At 42.3% G+C, this 14672-nt stretch overlaps 1 protein-coding gene across 2 annotated transcripts; it reads right to left on the bottom strand.

Annotated features, from left to right (window-relative positions):
• tiprl (TIP41, TOR signaling pathway regulator-like (S. cerevisiae)) lies at positions 1-14371 on the bottom strand. Of its 2 annotated transcripts, none has more exons than XM_060909377.1 (8): positions 14314-14371; positions 13539-13664; positions 12930-13109; positions 11363-11459; positions 11127-11258; positions 10822-10917; positions 5769-5831; positions 1-586 (listed from the first exon to the last, which is right to left on the bottom strand). In XM_060909377.1, the coding sequence occupies exons 2-8, from the start codon at positions 13646-13648 to the stop codon at positions 464-466; spliced, it is 801 nt and encodes a 266-aa protein (XP_060765360.1). In that variant the 5' UTR covers positions 13649-13664; positions 14314-14371; the 3' UTR covers positions 1-463. The 2 variants fall into 2 exon arrangements, with proteins under 2 accessions (XP_060765360.1, XP_060765362.1); XM_060909379.1 differs by having other exon boundaries at positions 11369-11459.
• Between the last annotated feature and the right edge of the window lie 301 nt (positions 14372-14672).

Raw genomic sequence — 14672 nt, 5'->3', positions numbered from 1 at the left:
TGACCATTACAAACACATACTTTTAATAAACCATTTTGTAATTCTTGTTTTTCCCCCCACATGCCTCATAATCAATAATCAACCAACAATCCACTTCCTTTGCTACTGGTGTCTTCAAAAAAAAAAAAACCCAATCAAGCTGGCATTTTGGTTACATCGTGTGTGTGTGTGTGTGTGAGAGAGAAAATGCAACTCAAACAGATGTGATGATCCAGTAACTGACTGAGGCAGACAGCGAGTGTTTGATTCATTAGAAAACTCTTTAAACAGAGCTGAGAGTTGATGGACCTGCGTTCTAGGAAGATCCAACCCTAGCGCTTGTTCCAGTTCCATTTCTGGGTTCACAGGCATCAAACATCTCAGTGTCTGAATGCTGATCTGGGTTCAGCGGTCACTGTGAATATAGCTGCAACAGACTGATCCAAGATCAGCACTCTGAGGTTCGATATGTGTAATCTTTGTGTCACTGTGGAGACTCGGTTGGGGGCTGTGGCTCTGGGAATTCGAGTTTCTCGCACTCTATGAGTGTCAGTGGTAAATGCTGAACGATCTCATTAGGATCTGTGTAGAAGGCTGGAGGAACATGCTGCAGAGAGAAAAGGAAGAAGTGGCATGAACAGAAGCAACCACAGGAGGAAGCAGAATAAATAAACGTAGCCATTAATCTTCGAAGGATGGATGGAATACTACATTACAACACTAATTAGGTTAGAGAAGTTTTATATACTAAAGATTAAATGCATCGATATATCCTCATCTGCCATTATAACAATCAGCCAATCATGTGGCGGTTAATGTTCACATCAAACGAAGGGGGGGGGGGGGGGGAGCGTGACCTCTGTGACTAGTATTTGAGATTTGAGAGACGGCTCATCTCACAGGCACAACCTGAAGACCAGGTGACATTCTTCCAGTCTTCAGCTGTCCAGTTTTGGCGAGTCCGTGCCCACTGTAGCCTCGTTACATTACATTAATGGCATTTAGCAGACGATCTTATCCAGATTTGACAGGAGTGGAACTCTTTTACCTCACTGTTTGATGTGGTGTGTGTTCTGAAACGCTTTTATGCTCACCGAGACTCGACCAAGTGGTTATTTGAATTACCACAGACTTCCTGACAGCTCAAATCAGTCTGGCCTTTCTCCTCTGACCTCTCTCTCTCTCATCAAGATGTTTCTACACAGAGAACTGCTGCTTAACTGCCTTTCTGGATAAACTCTAGAGAGCAGGACATTTTTGAAGATCTGTCACCAACAACCACACCACGGTCATAGTCATTCTGATGTTGAACATTAACTGAAGTTCTTGATGTGTGCTTGCATGATTTTATGCGCTGCACTGCTGCTGCTACGTGATTGGCTGATCGCATGAATCAGCAGATGTTCCTATTAATGTGGCCAGTGAGTGAGTGAATATATATATGTGGTTTAAAAAAAAAAAAGACTAATTTTGATTAATAATTTAAAAGGTACTGAATGCAAAGTCATCTGAAATTTTCAAAGCTTTTTATTGTGTGTGCCATTTTCCTCTGTCTCACAGGAACAATATCTTGCAGACTAGATGTGATCATTTTGATATGCTGAGGGTCGCTTTTCCGTTTTGGGACCGTTTTCCTACCTCTTGAGGTAAACAGGTCATACCCTACGGAAACAGCCGAACGCAAGGAGCTTAAACTAATTAGCATAACTATGGAACTGGGGCACACCAAGATGGAGACGTGCAGAAAACATCGTGACTCTGAATCAACCTCAGAGAGTTTTGTGTCACAGGCACGCAATTTGTGGTTGACATTTGCAAAAAGATCCGTGAAACAAAAAAAAAAAAAAAAACCTATCTTCTGTCTGTTGCTGTTTCTTTCTGTGCAAGATTAAAACACTAGGTGTATAACTCCATACTCGCTACTGTGGAGTCGATCCCATGCATTCTAAGGCTAAAATAGCTAAATGCTATACAGTGGTGCTTGAAAGTTTGTGAACCCTTTAGAATTTTCTATATTTCTGCATAAATATGACCCAAAGCATCATCAGATTTCCACACAAGTCCTAAAAGTAGATAAATAGAACCCAGTTATTTATATGGTCATTTATTTATTGAGGAAAATGATCCAATATTACATATCTGTGAGTGGCAAAAGTATGTGAACCTTTGCTTTCAGTATGTGGTGTGACCCCCTTGTGCAGCAATAACTGCAGCTAAACATTTCCGGTAACTGTTGATCAGTCCTGCACACCGGCTTGGAGGAATTTTAGCCCGTTCCTCTGTACAGAACAGCTTCAACTCTGGGATGTTGGTGGGTTTCCTCACATGAACTGCTCGCTTCAGGTTCTTCCACAACATTTAGATTGGATTAAGGTCAGGACTTTGACTTGGCCATTCCAAAACATTAACTTTATTCTTCTTTAACCATTCTTTGGTAGAACGACTTGTGTGCTTAGGGTCGTTGTCTCGCTGCATGACCCACCTTCTCTTGAGATTCAGTTCATGAACAGATGTCCTGACATTTTCCTTTAGAATTCGCTGGTATAATTCAGAATTCATTGTTCCTTCAATGATGGCAAACCGTCCTGGCCCAGATGCAGCAAAACAGGCCCAAACCATGATACTACCACCACCATGTTTCACAGATGGGATAAGGTTCTTATGCTGGAATGCAGTGTTTTCCTTTCTCCACACAACACTTCTCATTTAAACCAAAAAGTTCTATGTTGGTCTCATCCATCCACAAAACATTTTCCAATAGCCTTCTGCCTTGTTCACATAATCTTTAGCAAACTGCAGACGAGCAGCAATGTTCTTTTTGGAGAGCAGTGGCTTTCTCCTTGCAACCCTGCCATGCACACCATTGTTGTTCAATGTTCTCCTGATGGTGGATTCATGAACATTAACATTAGCCAATGTGAGTGAGGCCTTCAGTTGCTTAGGCTACGTTTACATTAGACCGTATCTGTCTCGTTTTCTTCGCGGATGCACTGTCCGTTTACATTAAACCGCCTGGAAATGCCGGGAAACGGGAATCCGCCAGGGTCCACGTATTCAATCCAGATCGTGTCAGCTCCGGTGCTGTGTAAACATTCAGAATACGCGGATACGCTGTGCTGAGCTCTAGCTGGCGTCTCATTGGACAACGTCACTGTGACATCCACCTTCCTGATTCGTTGGCGTTGGTCATGTGACGCGACCGCTGAAAAACGGCGCGGACTTCCGCCTTGTATCACCTTTCATTAAAGAGTATAAAAGTATGAAAATACTGCAAACACTGATGCAAATACTGCCCATTGTGTAGTTATGATTGTCTTTAGGCTTGCCATCCTTCCACTTGCAAGTGGTAAGTGATATGCGCTTTAATCACACACACAGCGGCTCAGTCCCGAATCACAGCTTGTTCACTCGCGTGCTCTGTGAGCTGCGCAAGGCCGGAGTGCGCACCCTCCAGAGGGCACTCGCTGTTCAGGGCGGAGTGATTTGGAGCGCAGGATGCCTGCGGAGCCGAGCGTATCCGTGTATTGGTATTGCTGTGTGCACGCAAATCGTGTATTGGTGTTGCTGTGTGCACACTAATCGTTTTAAAAACGTTAATCTGATGATCCGCTGATACGGTCTAATGTAAACATGGGCTTAGAAGTTACCCTGGGGTCCTTTGTGACCTCACCGACTATTACACGCCTTGCTCTTGGAGTGCTCTTTGTTGGTCGACCACTCCTGGGGAGGGTAACAATGGTCTTGAATTTCCTCCATTTGTACACAATCTGTCTGACTGTGGATTGGTGGAGTCCAAACTCTTTATAGATGGTTTTGTAACCTTTTCCAGCCTGATGAGCATCAACAACGCTTTTTCTGAGAGCCTCAGAAATCTCCTTTGTTCGTGCCATGATACACTTCCACAAACATGTGTTGTGAAGATCAGACTTTGATAGATCCCTGTTCTTTAAATAAAACAGGGTGCCCACTCACACCTGATTGTCATCCCATTGATTGAAAACACCTGACTCTAATTTCACCTTCAAATTGACTGCTAATCCTAGAGGTTCACATACTTTTGCCACTCACAGATCTGTAATATTGGATCATTTTCCTCAATAAATAAATGACCAAGTATAATATTTTTGCCTCATTTGTTTAACTGGGTTCTCTTTATCTACTTTCAGGACTTGTGTGAAAATCTGATGTTGTTTTAGGTCATATTTATGCAGAAATATCAAATTCTAAAGGGTTCACAAACTTTCAAGCACCACTGTAGAATGATTTAATTATCTGTCCAGAAAAACGACGCGTCATCTAACCTTGCTCTATCTTGCAGTTACACTCAATAGGCAGGCTTTTCTTTCCTTTTCTGCTGGCTTTTAGCTGAGGGGAGAGACAACGGAGTCCGCCATGTTTGCCCATGCCGACTTGTTTTGGTTAAAAGTAGGTCCCCACAGTGGTCAGGTGATATTGTCGCTCACTTGCTTTGGCAATCACAGGAATAGTAAAATGCGGGACGCTTTTTAACTCAGCACAACATTTACACATAGGATCCACGTTTCGCTGCTGCACATACCATCTCGAAACTCCAACAGCAATAGCCGTACAACATTTCTGCCCAGAATTCAACTTTGCAGTCAGAACCTTTAAACTGGGTTACAAACGTAACATTTGGCTGGCGAATGCTTGCCTGTCAGCTCAGGATAATATTAACTCGGCTTAAAATTCTCTCAAATATCGGTAAGTAATAATATATAATAGAGATGACAGAGGCGTAAAGGATTCTTAAAACAGTTTATAGTGTAAATATGTTTAAATGCTTCCTGAAAACATATAAACATTTGCTCTTTTAATATAAAATAAAGGATATTATTATTATGAGACATAAAAAGACTGCCGGATGTGGAAGAGCCAGACAGCTGGAAAGGAGTACAGCAGTAGACTTTTAGGGAGTGGCTGGGCCTTGACAAACTTTTTACTGTCTTATTTCTAATTTGGATATTTATTGCATATTAAAATTACATGGAAATAAAATCAAACAGTTGCTTTTAGACCATCGATGTGACCGTTGTACTTCACTTCAACTGAATTTAATCTTTAAATGTGATTTTCTCCCTTTTCACTTTCTGTGGCGGACAGATTTGAAAAAGTTATAACAGCTACACGTGGAATTCATTAGCAAACAAAATGCTGGGGAGAGGAGCTTTAGATTTCTGATCGCTCCAAGCAAACCATGAGCTCTGCAGAAGTCGGAGTGAATTCCTCCCCAGCCACCTCAACTGCTGTATGTGGACCAGGTGGATTAAACCACTGCTTTTATCTCATCTCATTATCTCTAGCCGCTTTATCCTGTTCTACAGGGTTGCAGGCAAGCTGGAGCCTATCCCAGCTAACTACGGGCGAAAGGCGGGGTACACCCTGGACAAGTCGCCAGGTCATCACAGGGCTGACACATAGACACAGACAACCATTCACACTCACATTCACACCTACGGTCAATTTAGAGTCACCAGTTAACCTAACCTGCATGTCTTTGGACTGTGGGGGAAACCGGAGCACCCAGAGGAAACCCACGCGGACACGGGGAGAACATGCAAACTCCACACAGAAAGGCCCTCGCCGGCCACGGGGCTCGAACCCGGACCTTCTTGCTGTGAGGCGACAGTGCTAACCACTACACCACCGTGCCGCCCCACTGTTTTTATCACAGGACCAAAAAAAAAAAAAAAAAAAAAGTGTATTTCAATGCACGGATGGATTTTTACGTCTGTCTGTGCAGTAGTCCGGCCCAGGAGCACATCTCTCACCTGAAGAGCCGACACTTTACTTTCTCGTGAGCTGAACTCCCGCAGGATGTAGTTTTTCCCAGCCTGCAGGCAGAAATAGAGTTTAAACTGTTTGACAATTGATGCACGTCACTCTTTCCTGTTTATACTGCTTAAAAAAAAAAAGAAAGTCTCCTCCTCTTTCTGCTCTCCATCCAAAACACTCTTACCTCTGAAGAGAAAAATCAGAACTTATTTACATAATTTCTGACCTCAAGCCACAATGTGAGAGAAAATGTGAATATTTGTCTTTTGCTGGCAGGAATCCTGCCGGGTAATTGTGATGAAATTTTGACCTCCTCAAAACAACAGCCTACTGAACATATCCCCTTCAGACGCAAGGAAAAATGCTATGGAACTTCACGTGTACAATTGTACACATTATGTCCGAAGGGGATATTCAGCGTTCTAGATGTAACGAGTGAATAGGCCTGTATATTCGAATCATCTAAAGCAAACACTTGGGTATACAGCATTAAAGGAACAGTCCACCGTACTTCCATAATGAAATATGCTCTTATCTGAATTGAGACGAGCTGCTCCGTACCTGTCCGAGCTTTGCGCGACCTCCCAGTCAGTCAGATGCAGTCAGACGCGCTGTCACTCCTGTTAGCAATGTAGCTAGGCTCAGTATGGCCAATGGTATTTTTTGGGGCTGTAGTTAGATGCGACCAAACTCTTCCGCATTTTTCCTGTTTACATAGGTTTATATGACCAGTGATATGAAACAAGTTCAGTTACACAAATTGAAACGTAGCGATTTTCTATGCTATGGAAAGTCTGCACTATAATGACAGGCGTACTAACACCTTCTGCGCGCTTCGGCAGCGCATTGATATCTGAGCTCCGTATCAATGCACTGCCGAAGCACACAGAAGGTGTTAATACGCCTGTCATTATAGTGTGGACTTTCCATAGCATAGAAAATCGCTACGTTTCAATTTGTGTAACTGAACTTTGTTTCATGTCACTGGTCATATAAACCTATGTAAACAGGAAAAACGCGGAAGAGTTTGGTCGCATCTAACTACAGCCCCAAAAAATACCATTGGCCATACTGAGCCTAGCTACATTGCTAACAGGAGTGACAGCGCGTCTGACTGACTGGGAGGTCGCGCAAAGCTCGGACAGGTACGGAGCAGCTCGTCTCAATTCAGATAAGAGCATATTTCATTATGGAAGTACGGTGGACTGTTCCTTTAAAGGCATCGTTTACTGTTGATGCTGTGAGCAGCCAGGTTGATTTAAAATCACTGGCTGAACTCCGGGCTCAGGAGACCGTCCTGAGTGTCTGACTCGGTATTCTGATTAGAGGAGGCTTTTTCTTTGGCATTTCCTCGTCAGAGGTTGTAAATTATGCGTCTAATGCAGCATCAGTATCTTTATGAATGGTCTTTTAAAGCAGGCTTGTCGTACTTGAGTCCGACTCGTGCCCTAATTTTAAGGACTCGTGACTTGACGTGGACTTGAGCACTGATGACTTGGACTCGTGCATTAACTGCATTCGGACTCGCAAATTGGAGATGAGGACTGATTTTTTTTTCTTTATTTTTTTGTAACATGCCATAATAATCTACATTAATTTTTATCCTAATTTCAGGCAAGAGAATGCACGTTCACCTGTTCATACGTCATGTTCAGGAACAAACTAACGTTAATGGTGCTAAAATGCCTGGACAGAAGCCCCTAGGATTGTCCACTTTGCTTATACAGACTTCTCATGCAGTGGGGAAAAAAAAAATCCACTGCTATATGTTCCTTATGTAGAAGAACCATCAAGGGGACAACCTCAAACTTCAACTGTCATTTGGCAAGACTCCACCCAGAGAAGGAAGTGACATGCTATGTTCATTGCTCTGTTGATAGCGTGTGGGGCTTCCTGAGCGATGAACAAGCTTTTTATCTGGAGCCTATTAAAGTAAAATGGGGCAGTCAAGCAGGAACGTTAGTCCAACACAGTAGCAGAGACGGTTTCACATAAAGGCAACAACAGCCACCGTCAAATGGTACGACTGGAGTCTTGTTCTCGGACTCGAGGTTTAGTGACTCGACTACAACACTGTTTTAAAGAGAGACTGGGCGGAGCTAATTTCAGGGCTGAAAAAGCATCAGATGAAAAACTAGCCAGATGCATTGCAAATCACACTTTCTATATGGTGTAATATAAAGCATACAGTTGTCATACGAGGTCTAGAAACAGCATTAATATTAACATCCAAATCATACACAGTCCTGCTTAGAGATTATATATTCATGGAGAAAACATTCCTATTAATTCCCATTAAAGCTCATTAGACTGGTACCAAAATCCAGAATTGAGACGCCCAAAGGCATTTTTGAGACAAAGTCGGCAAACAGTCTTATTTTGTCAATTTGGGTGTGCCGAATTCAAATCTGCAATATGCCGAGCTCTATCTGACCTCTGTTGACCTCCAGAGGTCATTGAACTTTGGGCCTGTAAACGTCTCAGCTGAACCCAGTTTCTCAGCTTTCTAAGGAATGAAATGTACTAAAATGATTAATGAAGTTAGCAAATGGCCTTGTTTGTTAAATGTTTGGGTGCTGAATTCATTTTTCATTTGTAAAACGACATATGACCTCTGATAACCTCAAGGTCATTAAACTTGGCCTATAGAGATCTTGCAGTCACGTGACCGGAAAGTACACAGCCGCCATCTTGTCGGTCAACAGCACCGCTGAATACTGCTGCACTCGTGTACAGAATGGATCAATTTCAACCGACGGACTACACGGCTCATTTTTCTAATGAACAGATAACTAGATATATGTCTAAAATAAACGATCTACAGATTAGTGACCCTTATGGCTTTCCGGACGGAGTTTTCACAACCGTGTCAGTGGATATGGAACTGCCAGCGGAATACCCGGACGTGTATAATTACCTCATTAACTTTCCCTCACTGTTCAGTGGTGAAGCACTGCGTGCTTATAAATCTCTGGACAGTTATCTTTACAGAAATTCAGGATTTGTCAGCGACTCAGATGTGGCATCTTGTAAACAAGAAAATGATCCTCACTGGATGGGTAAGTCACTTAAGTATTGAGTATAGCACTGACCAGCCAATTATAGAATAGAATAAGGTAATTCCAGCTGTAATTCTAAATCGTCCGTCTTGTTTACCTGGCGTTGGAGAGGTAGAGGCTTAGCAGTGGAGGTTTGAGTGGCTGTTTTCTGAGCTTAGTCAACAGGCCGGCTCTGCAGCCTCGCTTTTGCTTCGGCTCCCGGCGCCGCCTCCTTAGCTTTGCTTCCAATAACAATCCACGGAGACCCCGCTGGTCTCGCTATCTCGTCCGGAATGTTTTTTTTTTTTTTCTCGTCCGGAATGTTGTGCATGCGATGGAAATCGCTACAAACCGTCATTTTCTGCTGGAAACCCATGTCCAGTAAGTCCATACGGTTGTAGTGGATATTGAAGTCCGGTACAGACGAACAACACGCAAAAATACACACAAAAAACATAAAAAACATGCACAGGTAGAGAGAGCTTGTAGCCGCAGCCGTTGTAGTAGAATTGTATATAGTAGGTTTTTCCAGAAGAAAAGGCAGAAGTAGAACCAGAAGTAGAAGGCGGAAATATGGCGTTTGACTGACAAGATGGCGTCTGTCACAATCTGGATCGGCTGTGACGTCACATGCAAGTGCTCCATAGGCCTATGCATTTAACGGCATTTTTAAACTGACTTTACTCCCCCAAAAAGAATATGAACAGACAAAAAACAAATAGAAAGGAACAAATACAACATTAAATGCCAGTCCATGTACATGTGACTTACTTTTCACAATGAGAATGCCTAGGCGATCACCTTACATAACATTGCATTACATTTAGCGGTTATTGTTTATACAAAGCTCCTGAAAAAAGGACAGATTCAGCAGCATACAAAATGTGGGGGCGTACAGGGTATACAGGTTAATCAGGGTTAGTATATAGGAGAGTTTTTTGTTTTGTTTTAAACGGGGTAAAGCCTTTACAAAAAACAAACAAAGAAAAAAACTCTCCTATATACTAACCCTGATTAACCTGTATACCCTGTACGCCCCCACATTTTGTATGCTGCTGAATCTGTCCTTTTTTCAGGAGCTTTGTATAAACAATAACCGCTAAATGTAATGCAATGTTATGTAAGGTGATCGCCTAGGCATTCTCATTGCGAAAAGTAAGTCACATTTACATGGACTGGCATTTAATGTTGTATTTGTTCCTTTTTATTTGTTTTTTGTCCGTTCATATTCTTTTTGGGGGAATAAAGTCAGTTTAAAAATGCCGTTAAATGCATAGGCCTATAGGCCAAGTTTAATGACCTTGAGGTTATCAGAGGTCATATGTCGTTTTACAAATGAAAAATGAATTCAGCACCCAAACATTTAACAAACAAGGCCATTTGCTAACTTCATTAATCATTTTAGTACATTTCCTTCCTTAGAAAGCTGAGAAACTGGGTTCAGCTGAGACGTTTACAGGCCCAAAGTTCAATGACCTCTAGAGGTCAACAGAGGTCAGATAGAGCTCGGCATATCGCAGATTTGAATTCGGCACACCCAAATTGACAAAATAAGACCGTTTGCTGACTTTATCTCAAAAATGCCTTTAACTCCTTAAATAAGCACTTTTTTGAATTTTGGTACCAGTCTACATCTGAACAAACTTGATTTAGCAGTTATACAATTTGTAAGACTCTTAGTTATCTTGGTTATCGTTATGCTTTATCTATACTGTAAAAAAGAGGTTGAAATAGCTGTCTTTAATTCGAGTGCATAAAAATCAAAACACACAGGAGTACAATCCACACCATATCTAAGCAACATTTAAGAAATTTGCTCAATTCAACTCATTTCATCTGTAAATAGTTTGTTCATTCTAATAAAACTGAGAACTCTCAGTTCACACTAATATGAACACAAGGTGCATAAGAAACATTTCCAGGTATAGGATCAGTCCTGCCACATAGCAATATTTAATAAATCAAAGGCAAATCTGTTTGGTACAGTATTTCCACACCAAGCTTTACTTGCCTCGTGATAGAGCCGTGTGTCGTTGATCCGAATCATAACTCCGTCCACTCTCAGGAAGAAGCGCAGCAACACAAAGAAGCTAGTGGGCATCACTCTCTGAAACACACAACCGAGCACCGAGTCTGGATTAAAGGACATGATGATCATATTTCCTTTGGAAATGATCATATACCCCTCAACTACCTTGCTTCTAGATCTAGAGATTTTCTTCTACACAGATTAGTAAATACCATCCCTGAATCTTGTATTAACTTTGACACGCACTACACAACACAGATTTTGCAAATGAAATGCACATCACTCACAATTTTCACACTGATCATAGATACACCATGGTCATGGAGTTCATCCTCAAACAATAACACATCCTCGAAAAACATGATCTGCTCCCGAGCTTTCAGTTTCTCCAGGTCTATCCGCTCTGATGTAGAAGACACCTGAGTATCATATGCACTTCTTTTAGGATGGACAGGCGTGTCAGTAAGTTTCGCTAAGATTTTGGAGAAAGGAACATGTTCATCACCTTCATGTGTTAAATTACCTTTACCTGGAGGTCTTCACCAAGCAACGTCCCTTTGTAATCTGTTGTGTACGTCCAGTCATAACGCTTTACGACCTCCTTGTGCTCTGAATCGGCTCTGCAGCAAGATAGAATGTTCAAAACAATGGCTGTAAAAACATGGATGGCGGAAGATCTCATCTCTCCTGCGCAGACTCAGGCCCTGTCCACACGGCAACGGATTCAGGTGAATCTGATAAAATTGTTTATTGTTTCGGCCTGGCGTCCACACGGCACCGGCGTTTTGGGTGCCCCAAAATGAAATCTTTTGAGAACGGGTTCCAGAGTGGAAAAATCTGGCAACGGCGCCGTTGCGAAGTCGTCTGGATGAGTAGAACGGATTTGTTTACGATGACGTCACAACCACATGACTGAGTGCTTCACGCCGGGTAGAAGTGTAACGAACTCGATGCGAGTTGTCAACAAATCCTATAACTTGGTTCATGAAACGCGCTTACAAAATATTCTCACTGTGAATATTTATTGTGTAATGGTGCAAAGTGTGAGAGAGAGAGAGAGAGAGAGAGAGAGAGAGAGAGAGAGAGAGAGAGAGAATAGCCCTTAGGGCAGAGTCTTTAGTCCAAACACTGCGGAAGCAGTATAACCAAAACCGCGCACCGCCCGTGCACTTTCCAAAAACAAAAACAATCCCGCCAGCAAAAATAAGGAAAAAAAAAAGGAGTGATCTCACCTCTTCAGATGTTGGTTTAAGTCCAACAATACATTCCTCAAAAAGGGCGTAGAAGAACAAAGTAATCCATCAACGTGTAGCATTCAATTTATTCCGGACCATTAAAGAATTCTGGAGGATATCAGAATGTTGGCGTACCGGCTTCCATCTACCCCCGTTCATTCCTCTTTCCGCGTCTCCATTCAAAAAACGAGCACGTGATTTAAAGGGACTACATCCATAGGATAGGCAGTGAGAAGGTGTGCGCGTGTGACAGTGACAGGGAAGAACCTAGGCTCATGCTCGCCCTGAATTTCTCTTAAAGTGAAGGCAGAAGAACGTTCAGCGCCTGGCCAGGCTTTCTATGTATTAATTTACATAGATGTTTTAATATGAAATATAAATAAGTGTCTTAGACAATAGATACTATTTTACGCTACTGATTAATAATCAAAACTTTATGTGGCTAATGCTACAGAAGAAGGGGTTTATGCGCATGCGTCCTACTTCTTCTGTTGTTCTGGTGTCTCCGATGGGACCGTCTTACAGCGCACGTAGAAGTGCGGCATGTGTATTGCATCGTTTTCAGCAAGCATTGCGTTGCCATATGTACCTGATATTTTACTGATCCGTTGCCCATGTGGACGCGATATTTAAAAAAAAAAAAATCTCGTTGTCATGTGGATGTAGCCTCAGGCCCCAAATTTGGCAACATAGCAGAAGAAATCTGGTTTCATTTCTATACAACAGAAGTGCATGGAGCCACGCTGTCCATGTTTTTTTTTCCCCCTCCCCCAAGTCAGTGGACCAAACCAAAAGCTGCATACATACATACATATATATATTTTAATGTTTTGTGTGCTACTTAGCAAGTCCCACCTGCTTTCCTGCCACTCCTGGGCACATGCAACTTGTACCGAGTCTTGTAAATTGTTGACGCGCTTGAGGGCATCGATCGCGTTGAACTCGATGCCGAAGCCATCGGTATGCTGAATGCGCAGCACGTTGTCTCCAAAAAGCATCTCTGGGAGAGACGGCATGTGCATTTCCTCCGCTAACCTTCACAAGAAGTCATCAGAAGAAAGATCAGGACAGCAATAAAAATCACTCCAATATCTCCAGTCTAATATCTCGACAAAATCCACCCATTACTGTTATCACTCACTCACTATTTGGCATGCCAGCGCAGTGCAGTGGTGTGGCCGCTCTGATTTCCATCAAAGTTTCTAAGTGGTTTCCGGTTGCCTTCTACTTGATTGATTATTATAGAGATTTTCTCCTCTCACATCTCAATTCACACCTATGGGCAATTTAGAGTCGCCAGTTAACCTAAGCACATGCCTTTGAACTGTGGGGGAAACTGGAGCACCCTGAGGAAACCCACACAGCCACGAGGAGAACATACAAACTCCACACAGAAAAAGCCCCCGTCAGCCATGAGGTTCGAACCTGGAACCTTCTCGCTGTGAGAAATGCAGAAATACTCACCGCTCGATATCTTTAGATTTCATAATGTGGGTTTTTGCTGAGGTGACTTTCCACGGCCCAAACGTGAAGTCTTGCTTGCTGCTTTTAAAGCCATGGGATATCGATGACATAGCTGAAGGTGTCGTGCTGATAGAGAAAACAAAATCACTGTGGGTAAAAGGTTTAAATCCTTTACACTGCCATCAGTAAAGAACAGGATCCCAACCCTGTTCCTGGAGAGCCTCCTAGCCTGCACATTTTAGTGTTTTCCCTGCTCTCACACACCCATTGCACCTCAGTAAGGCCTGCTAAGCAGCTGGTTATTTGAATCAGGTGCATTTGAGCAAGGAAACCACTAAAATGTAAAAGCAGTCCAAGCCAAAGATGAGACCTGTGCACTAAAATACTCAGTATTGTATTCAGCAAAATAAGAAAGCTGTCTTTACAGAATAGTACAGGCGATGCTCACATAATACAGGATAGACAAGTAGTCTATTGCTAGCAATTTCCTAATTGTCATATTTTGCGTTAAAATAAATTACAGTCCAAAAACAGAGATGAACCCAGTTTGAAGTTTGACCATAAATACAGCTGACTCAATGACAGCACTTCATGCTACTAACTGTGAACCAAAACACAGCGCTTAGCTGCTAGCATGAAGTATATATTGAAGTATATACAAATCTTCGATGCTAATTAAATGTCTCTGACGGATGGCTTAGCTGCATGTCACAAATCACGTTTAATCTTCATTAAACTCGACACGTAATGCATATCGAACGCAGCTAAAATCTACCTGAAGCGTCCATGTACACGAAGTACGACAAGAAAATGTTTCCGACGTGAAACTCGAGCCAGAGTTGATGGTTCCACCTTTGTTTCTGCGTTTACGTGTTTGCTCTTTTCTATAAGAAAATAGACACTGGGACAATTTACCTGGGCAGCATTTATTTTCTGGTCTGATAAGTAAAAGACAAAAACAATATGACTAACTAAGCCTTTGCAGTAGATCTGCTTGAAAGAAACAATGTGATTTAATTCATGGCTGTGTTCATCAGTATAAAGTTGACTCCAAAATCTTGAGGTGGGAAAAATGACATGTCATGTCATTATCTCTAGCCGCTTTATCCTGTTCTACAGGGTCGCAGGCAAGCT

The sequence above is a fragment of the Neoarius graeffei genome, chromosome 25 (assembly GCF_027579695.1).
Source record: "Neoarius graeffei isolate fNeoGra1 chromosome 25, fNeoGra1.pri, whole genome shotgun sequence".
NCBI classification, from domain to species: Eukaryota; Metazoa; Chordata; class Actinopteri; order Siluriformes; family Ariidae; genus Neoarius; species Neoarius graeffei.
The sequence above is the reverse complement of the archived record's forward strand: the minus strand, read 5'-3'. Positions and strand labels throughout refer to the sequence as shown.

Coding starts and splice junctions, on each gene's coding strand:
- tiprl (XM_060909377.1), bottom strand. CDS start 13,648: ATGTCATCGATATCCCATGGCTTTAAAAGCAGCAAGCAAGACTTCACG. Junction 11,259..11,362: donor GTGAAGACCTCCAGGTAAAG/GTAATTTAACAC, acceptor TATGATACTCAG/GTGTCTTCTACATCAGAGCG. Junction 10,918..11,126: donor CTATGATCAGTGTGAAAATT/GTGAGTGATGTG, acceptor TGTGTGTTTCAG/AGAGTGATGCCCACTAGCTT.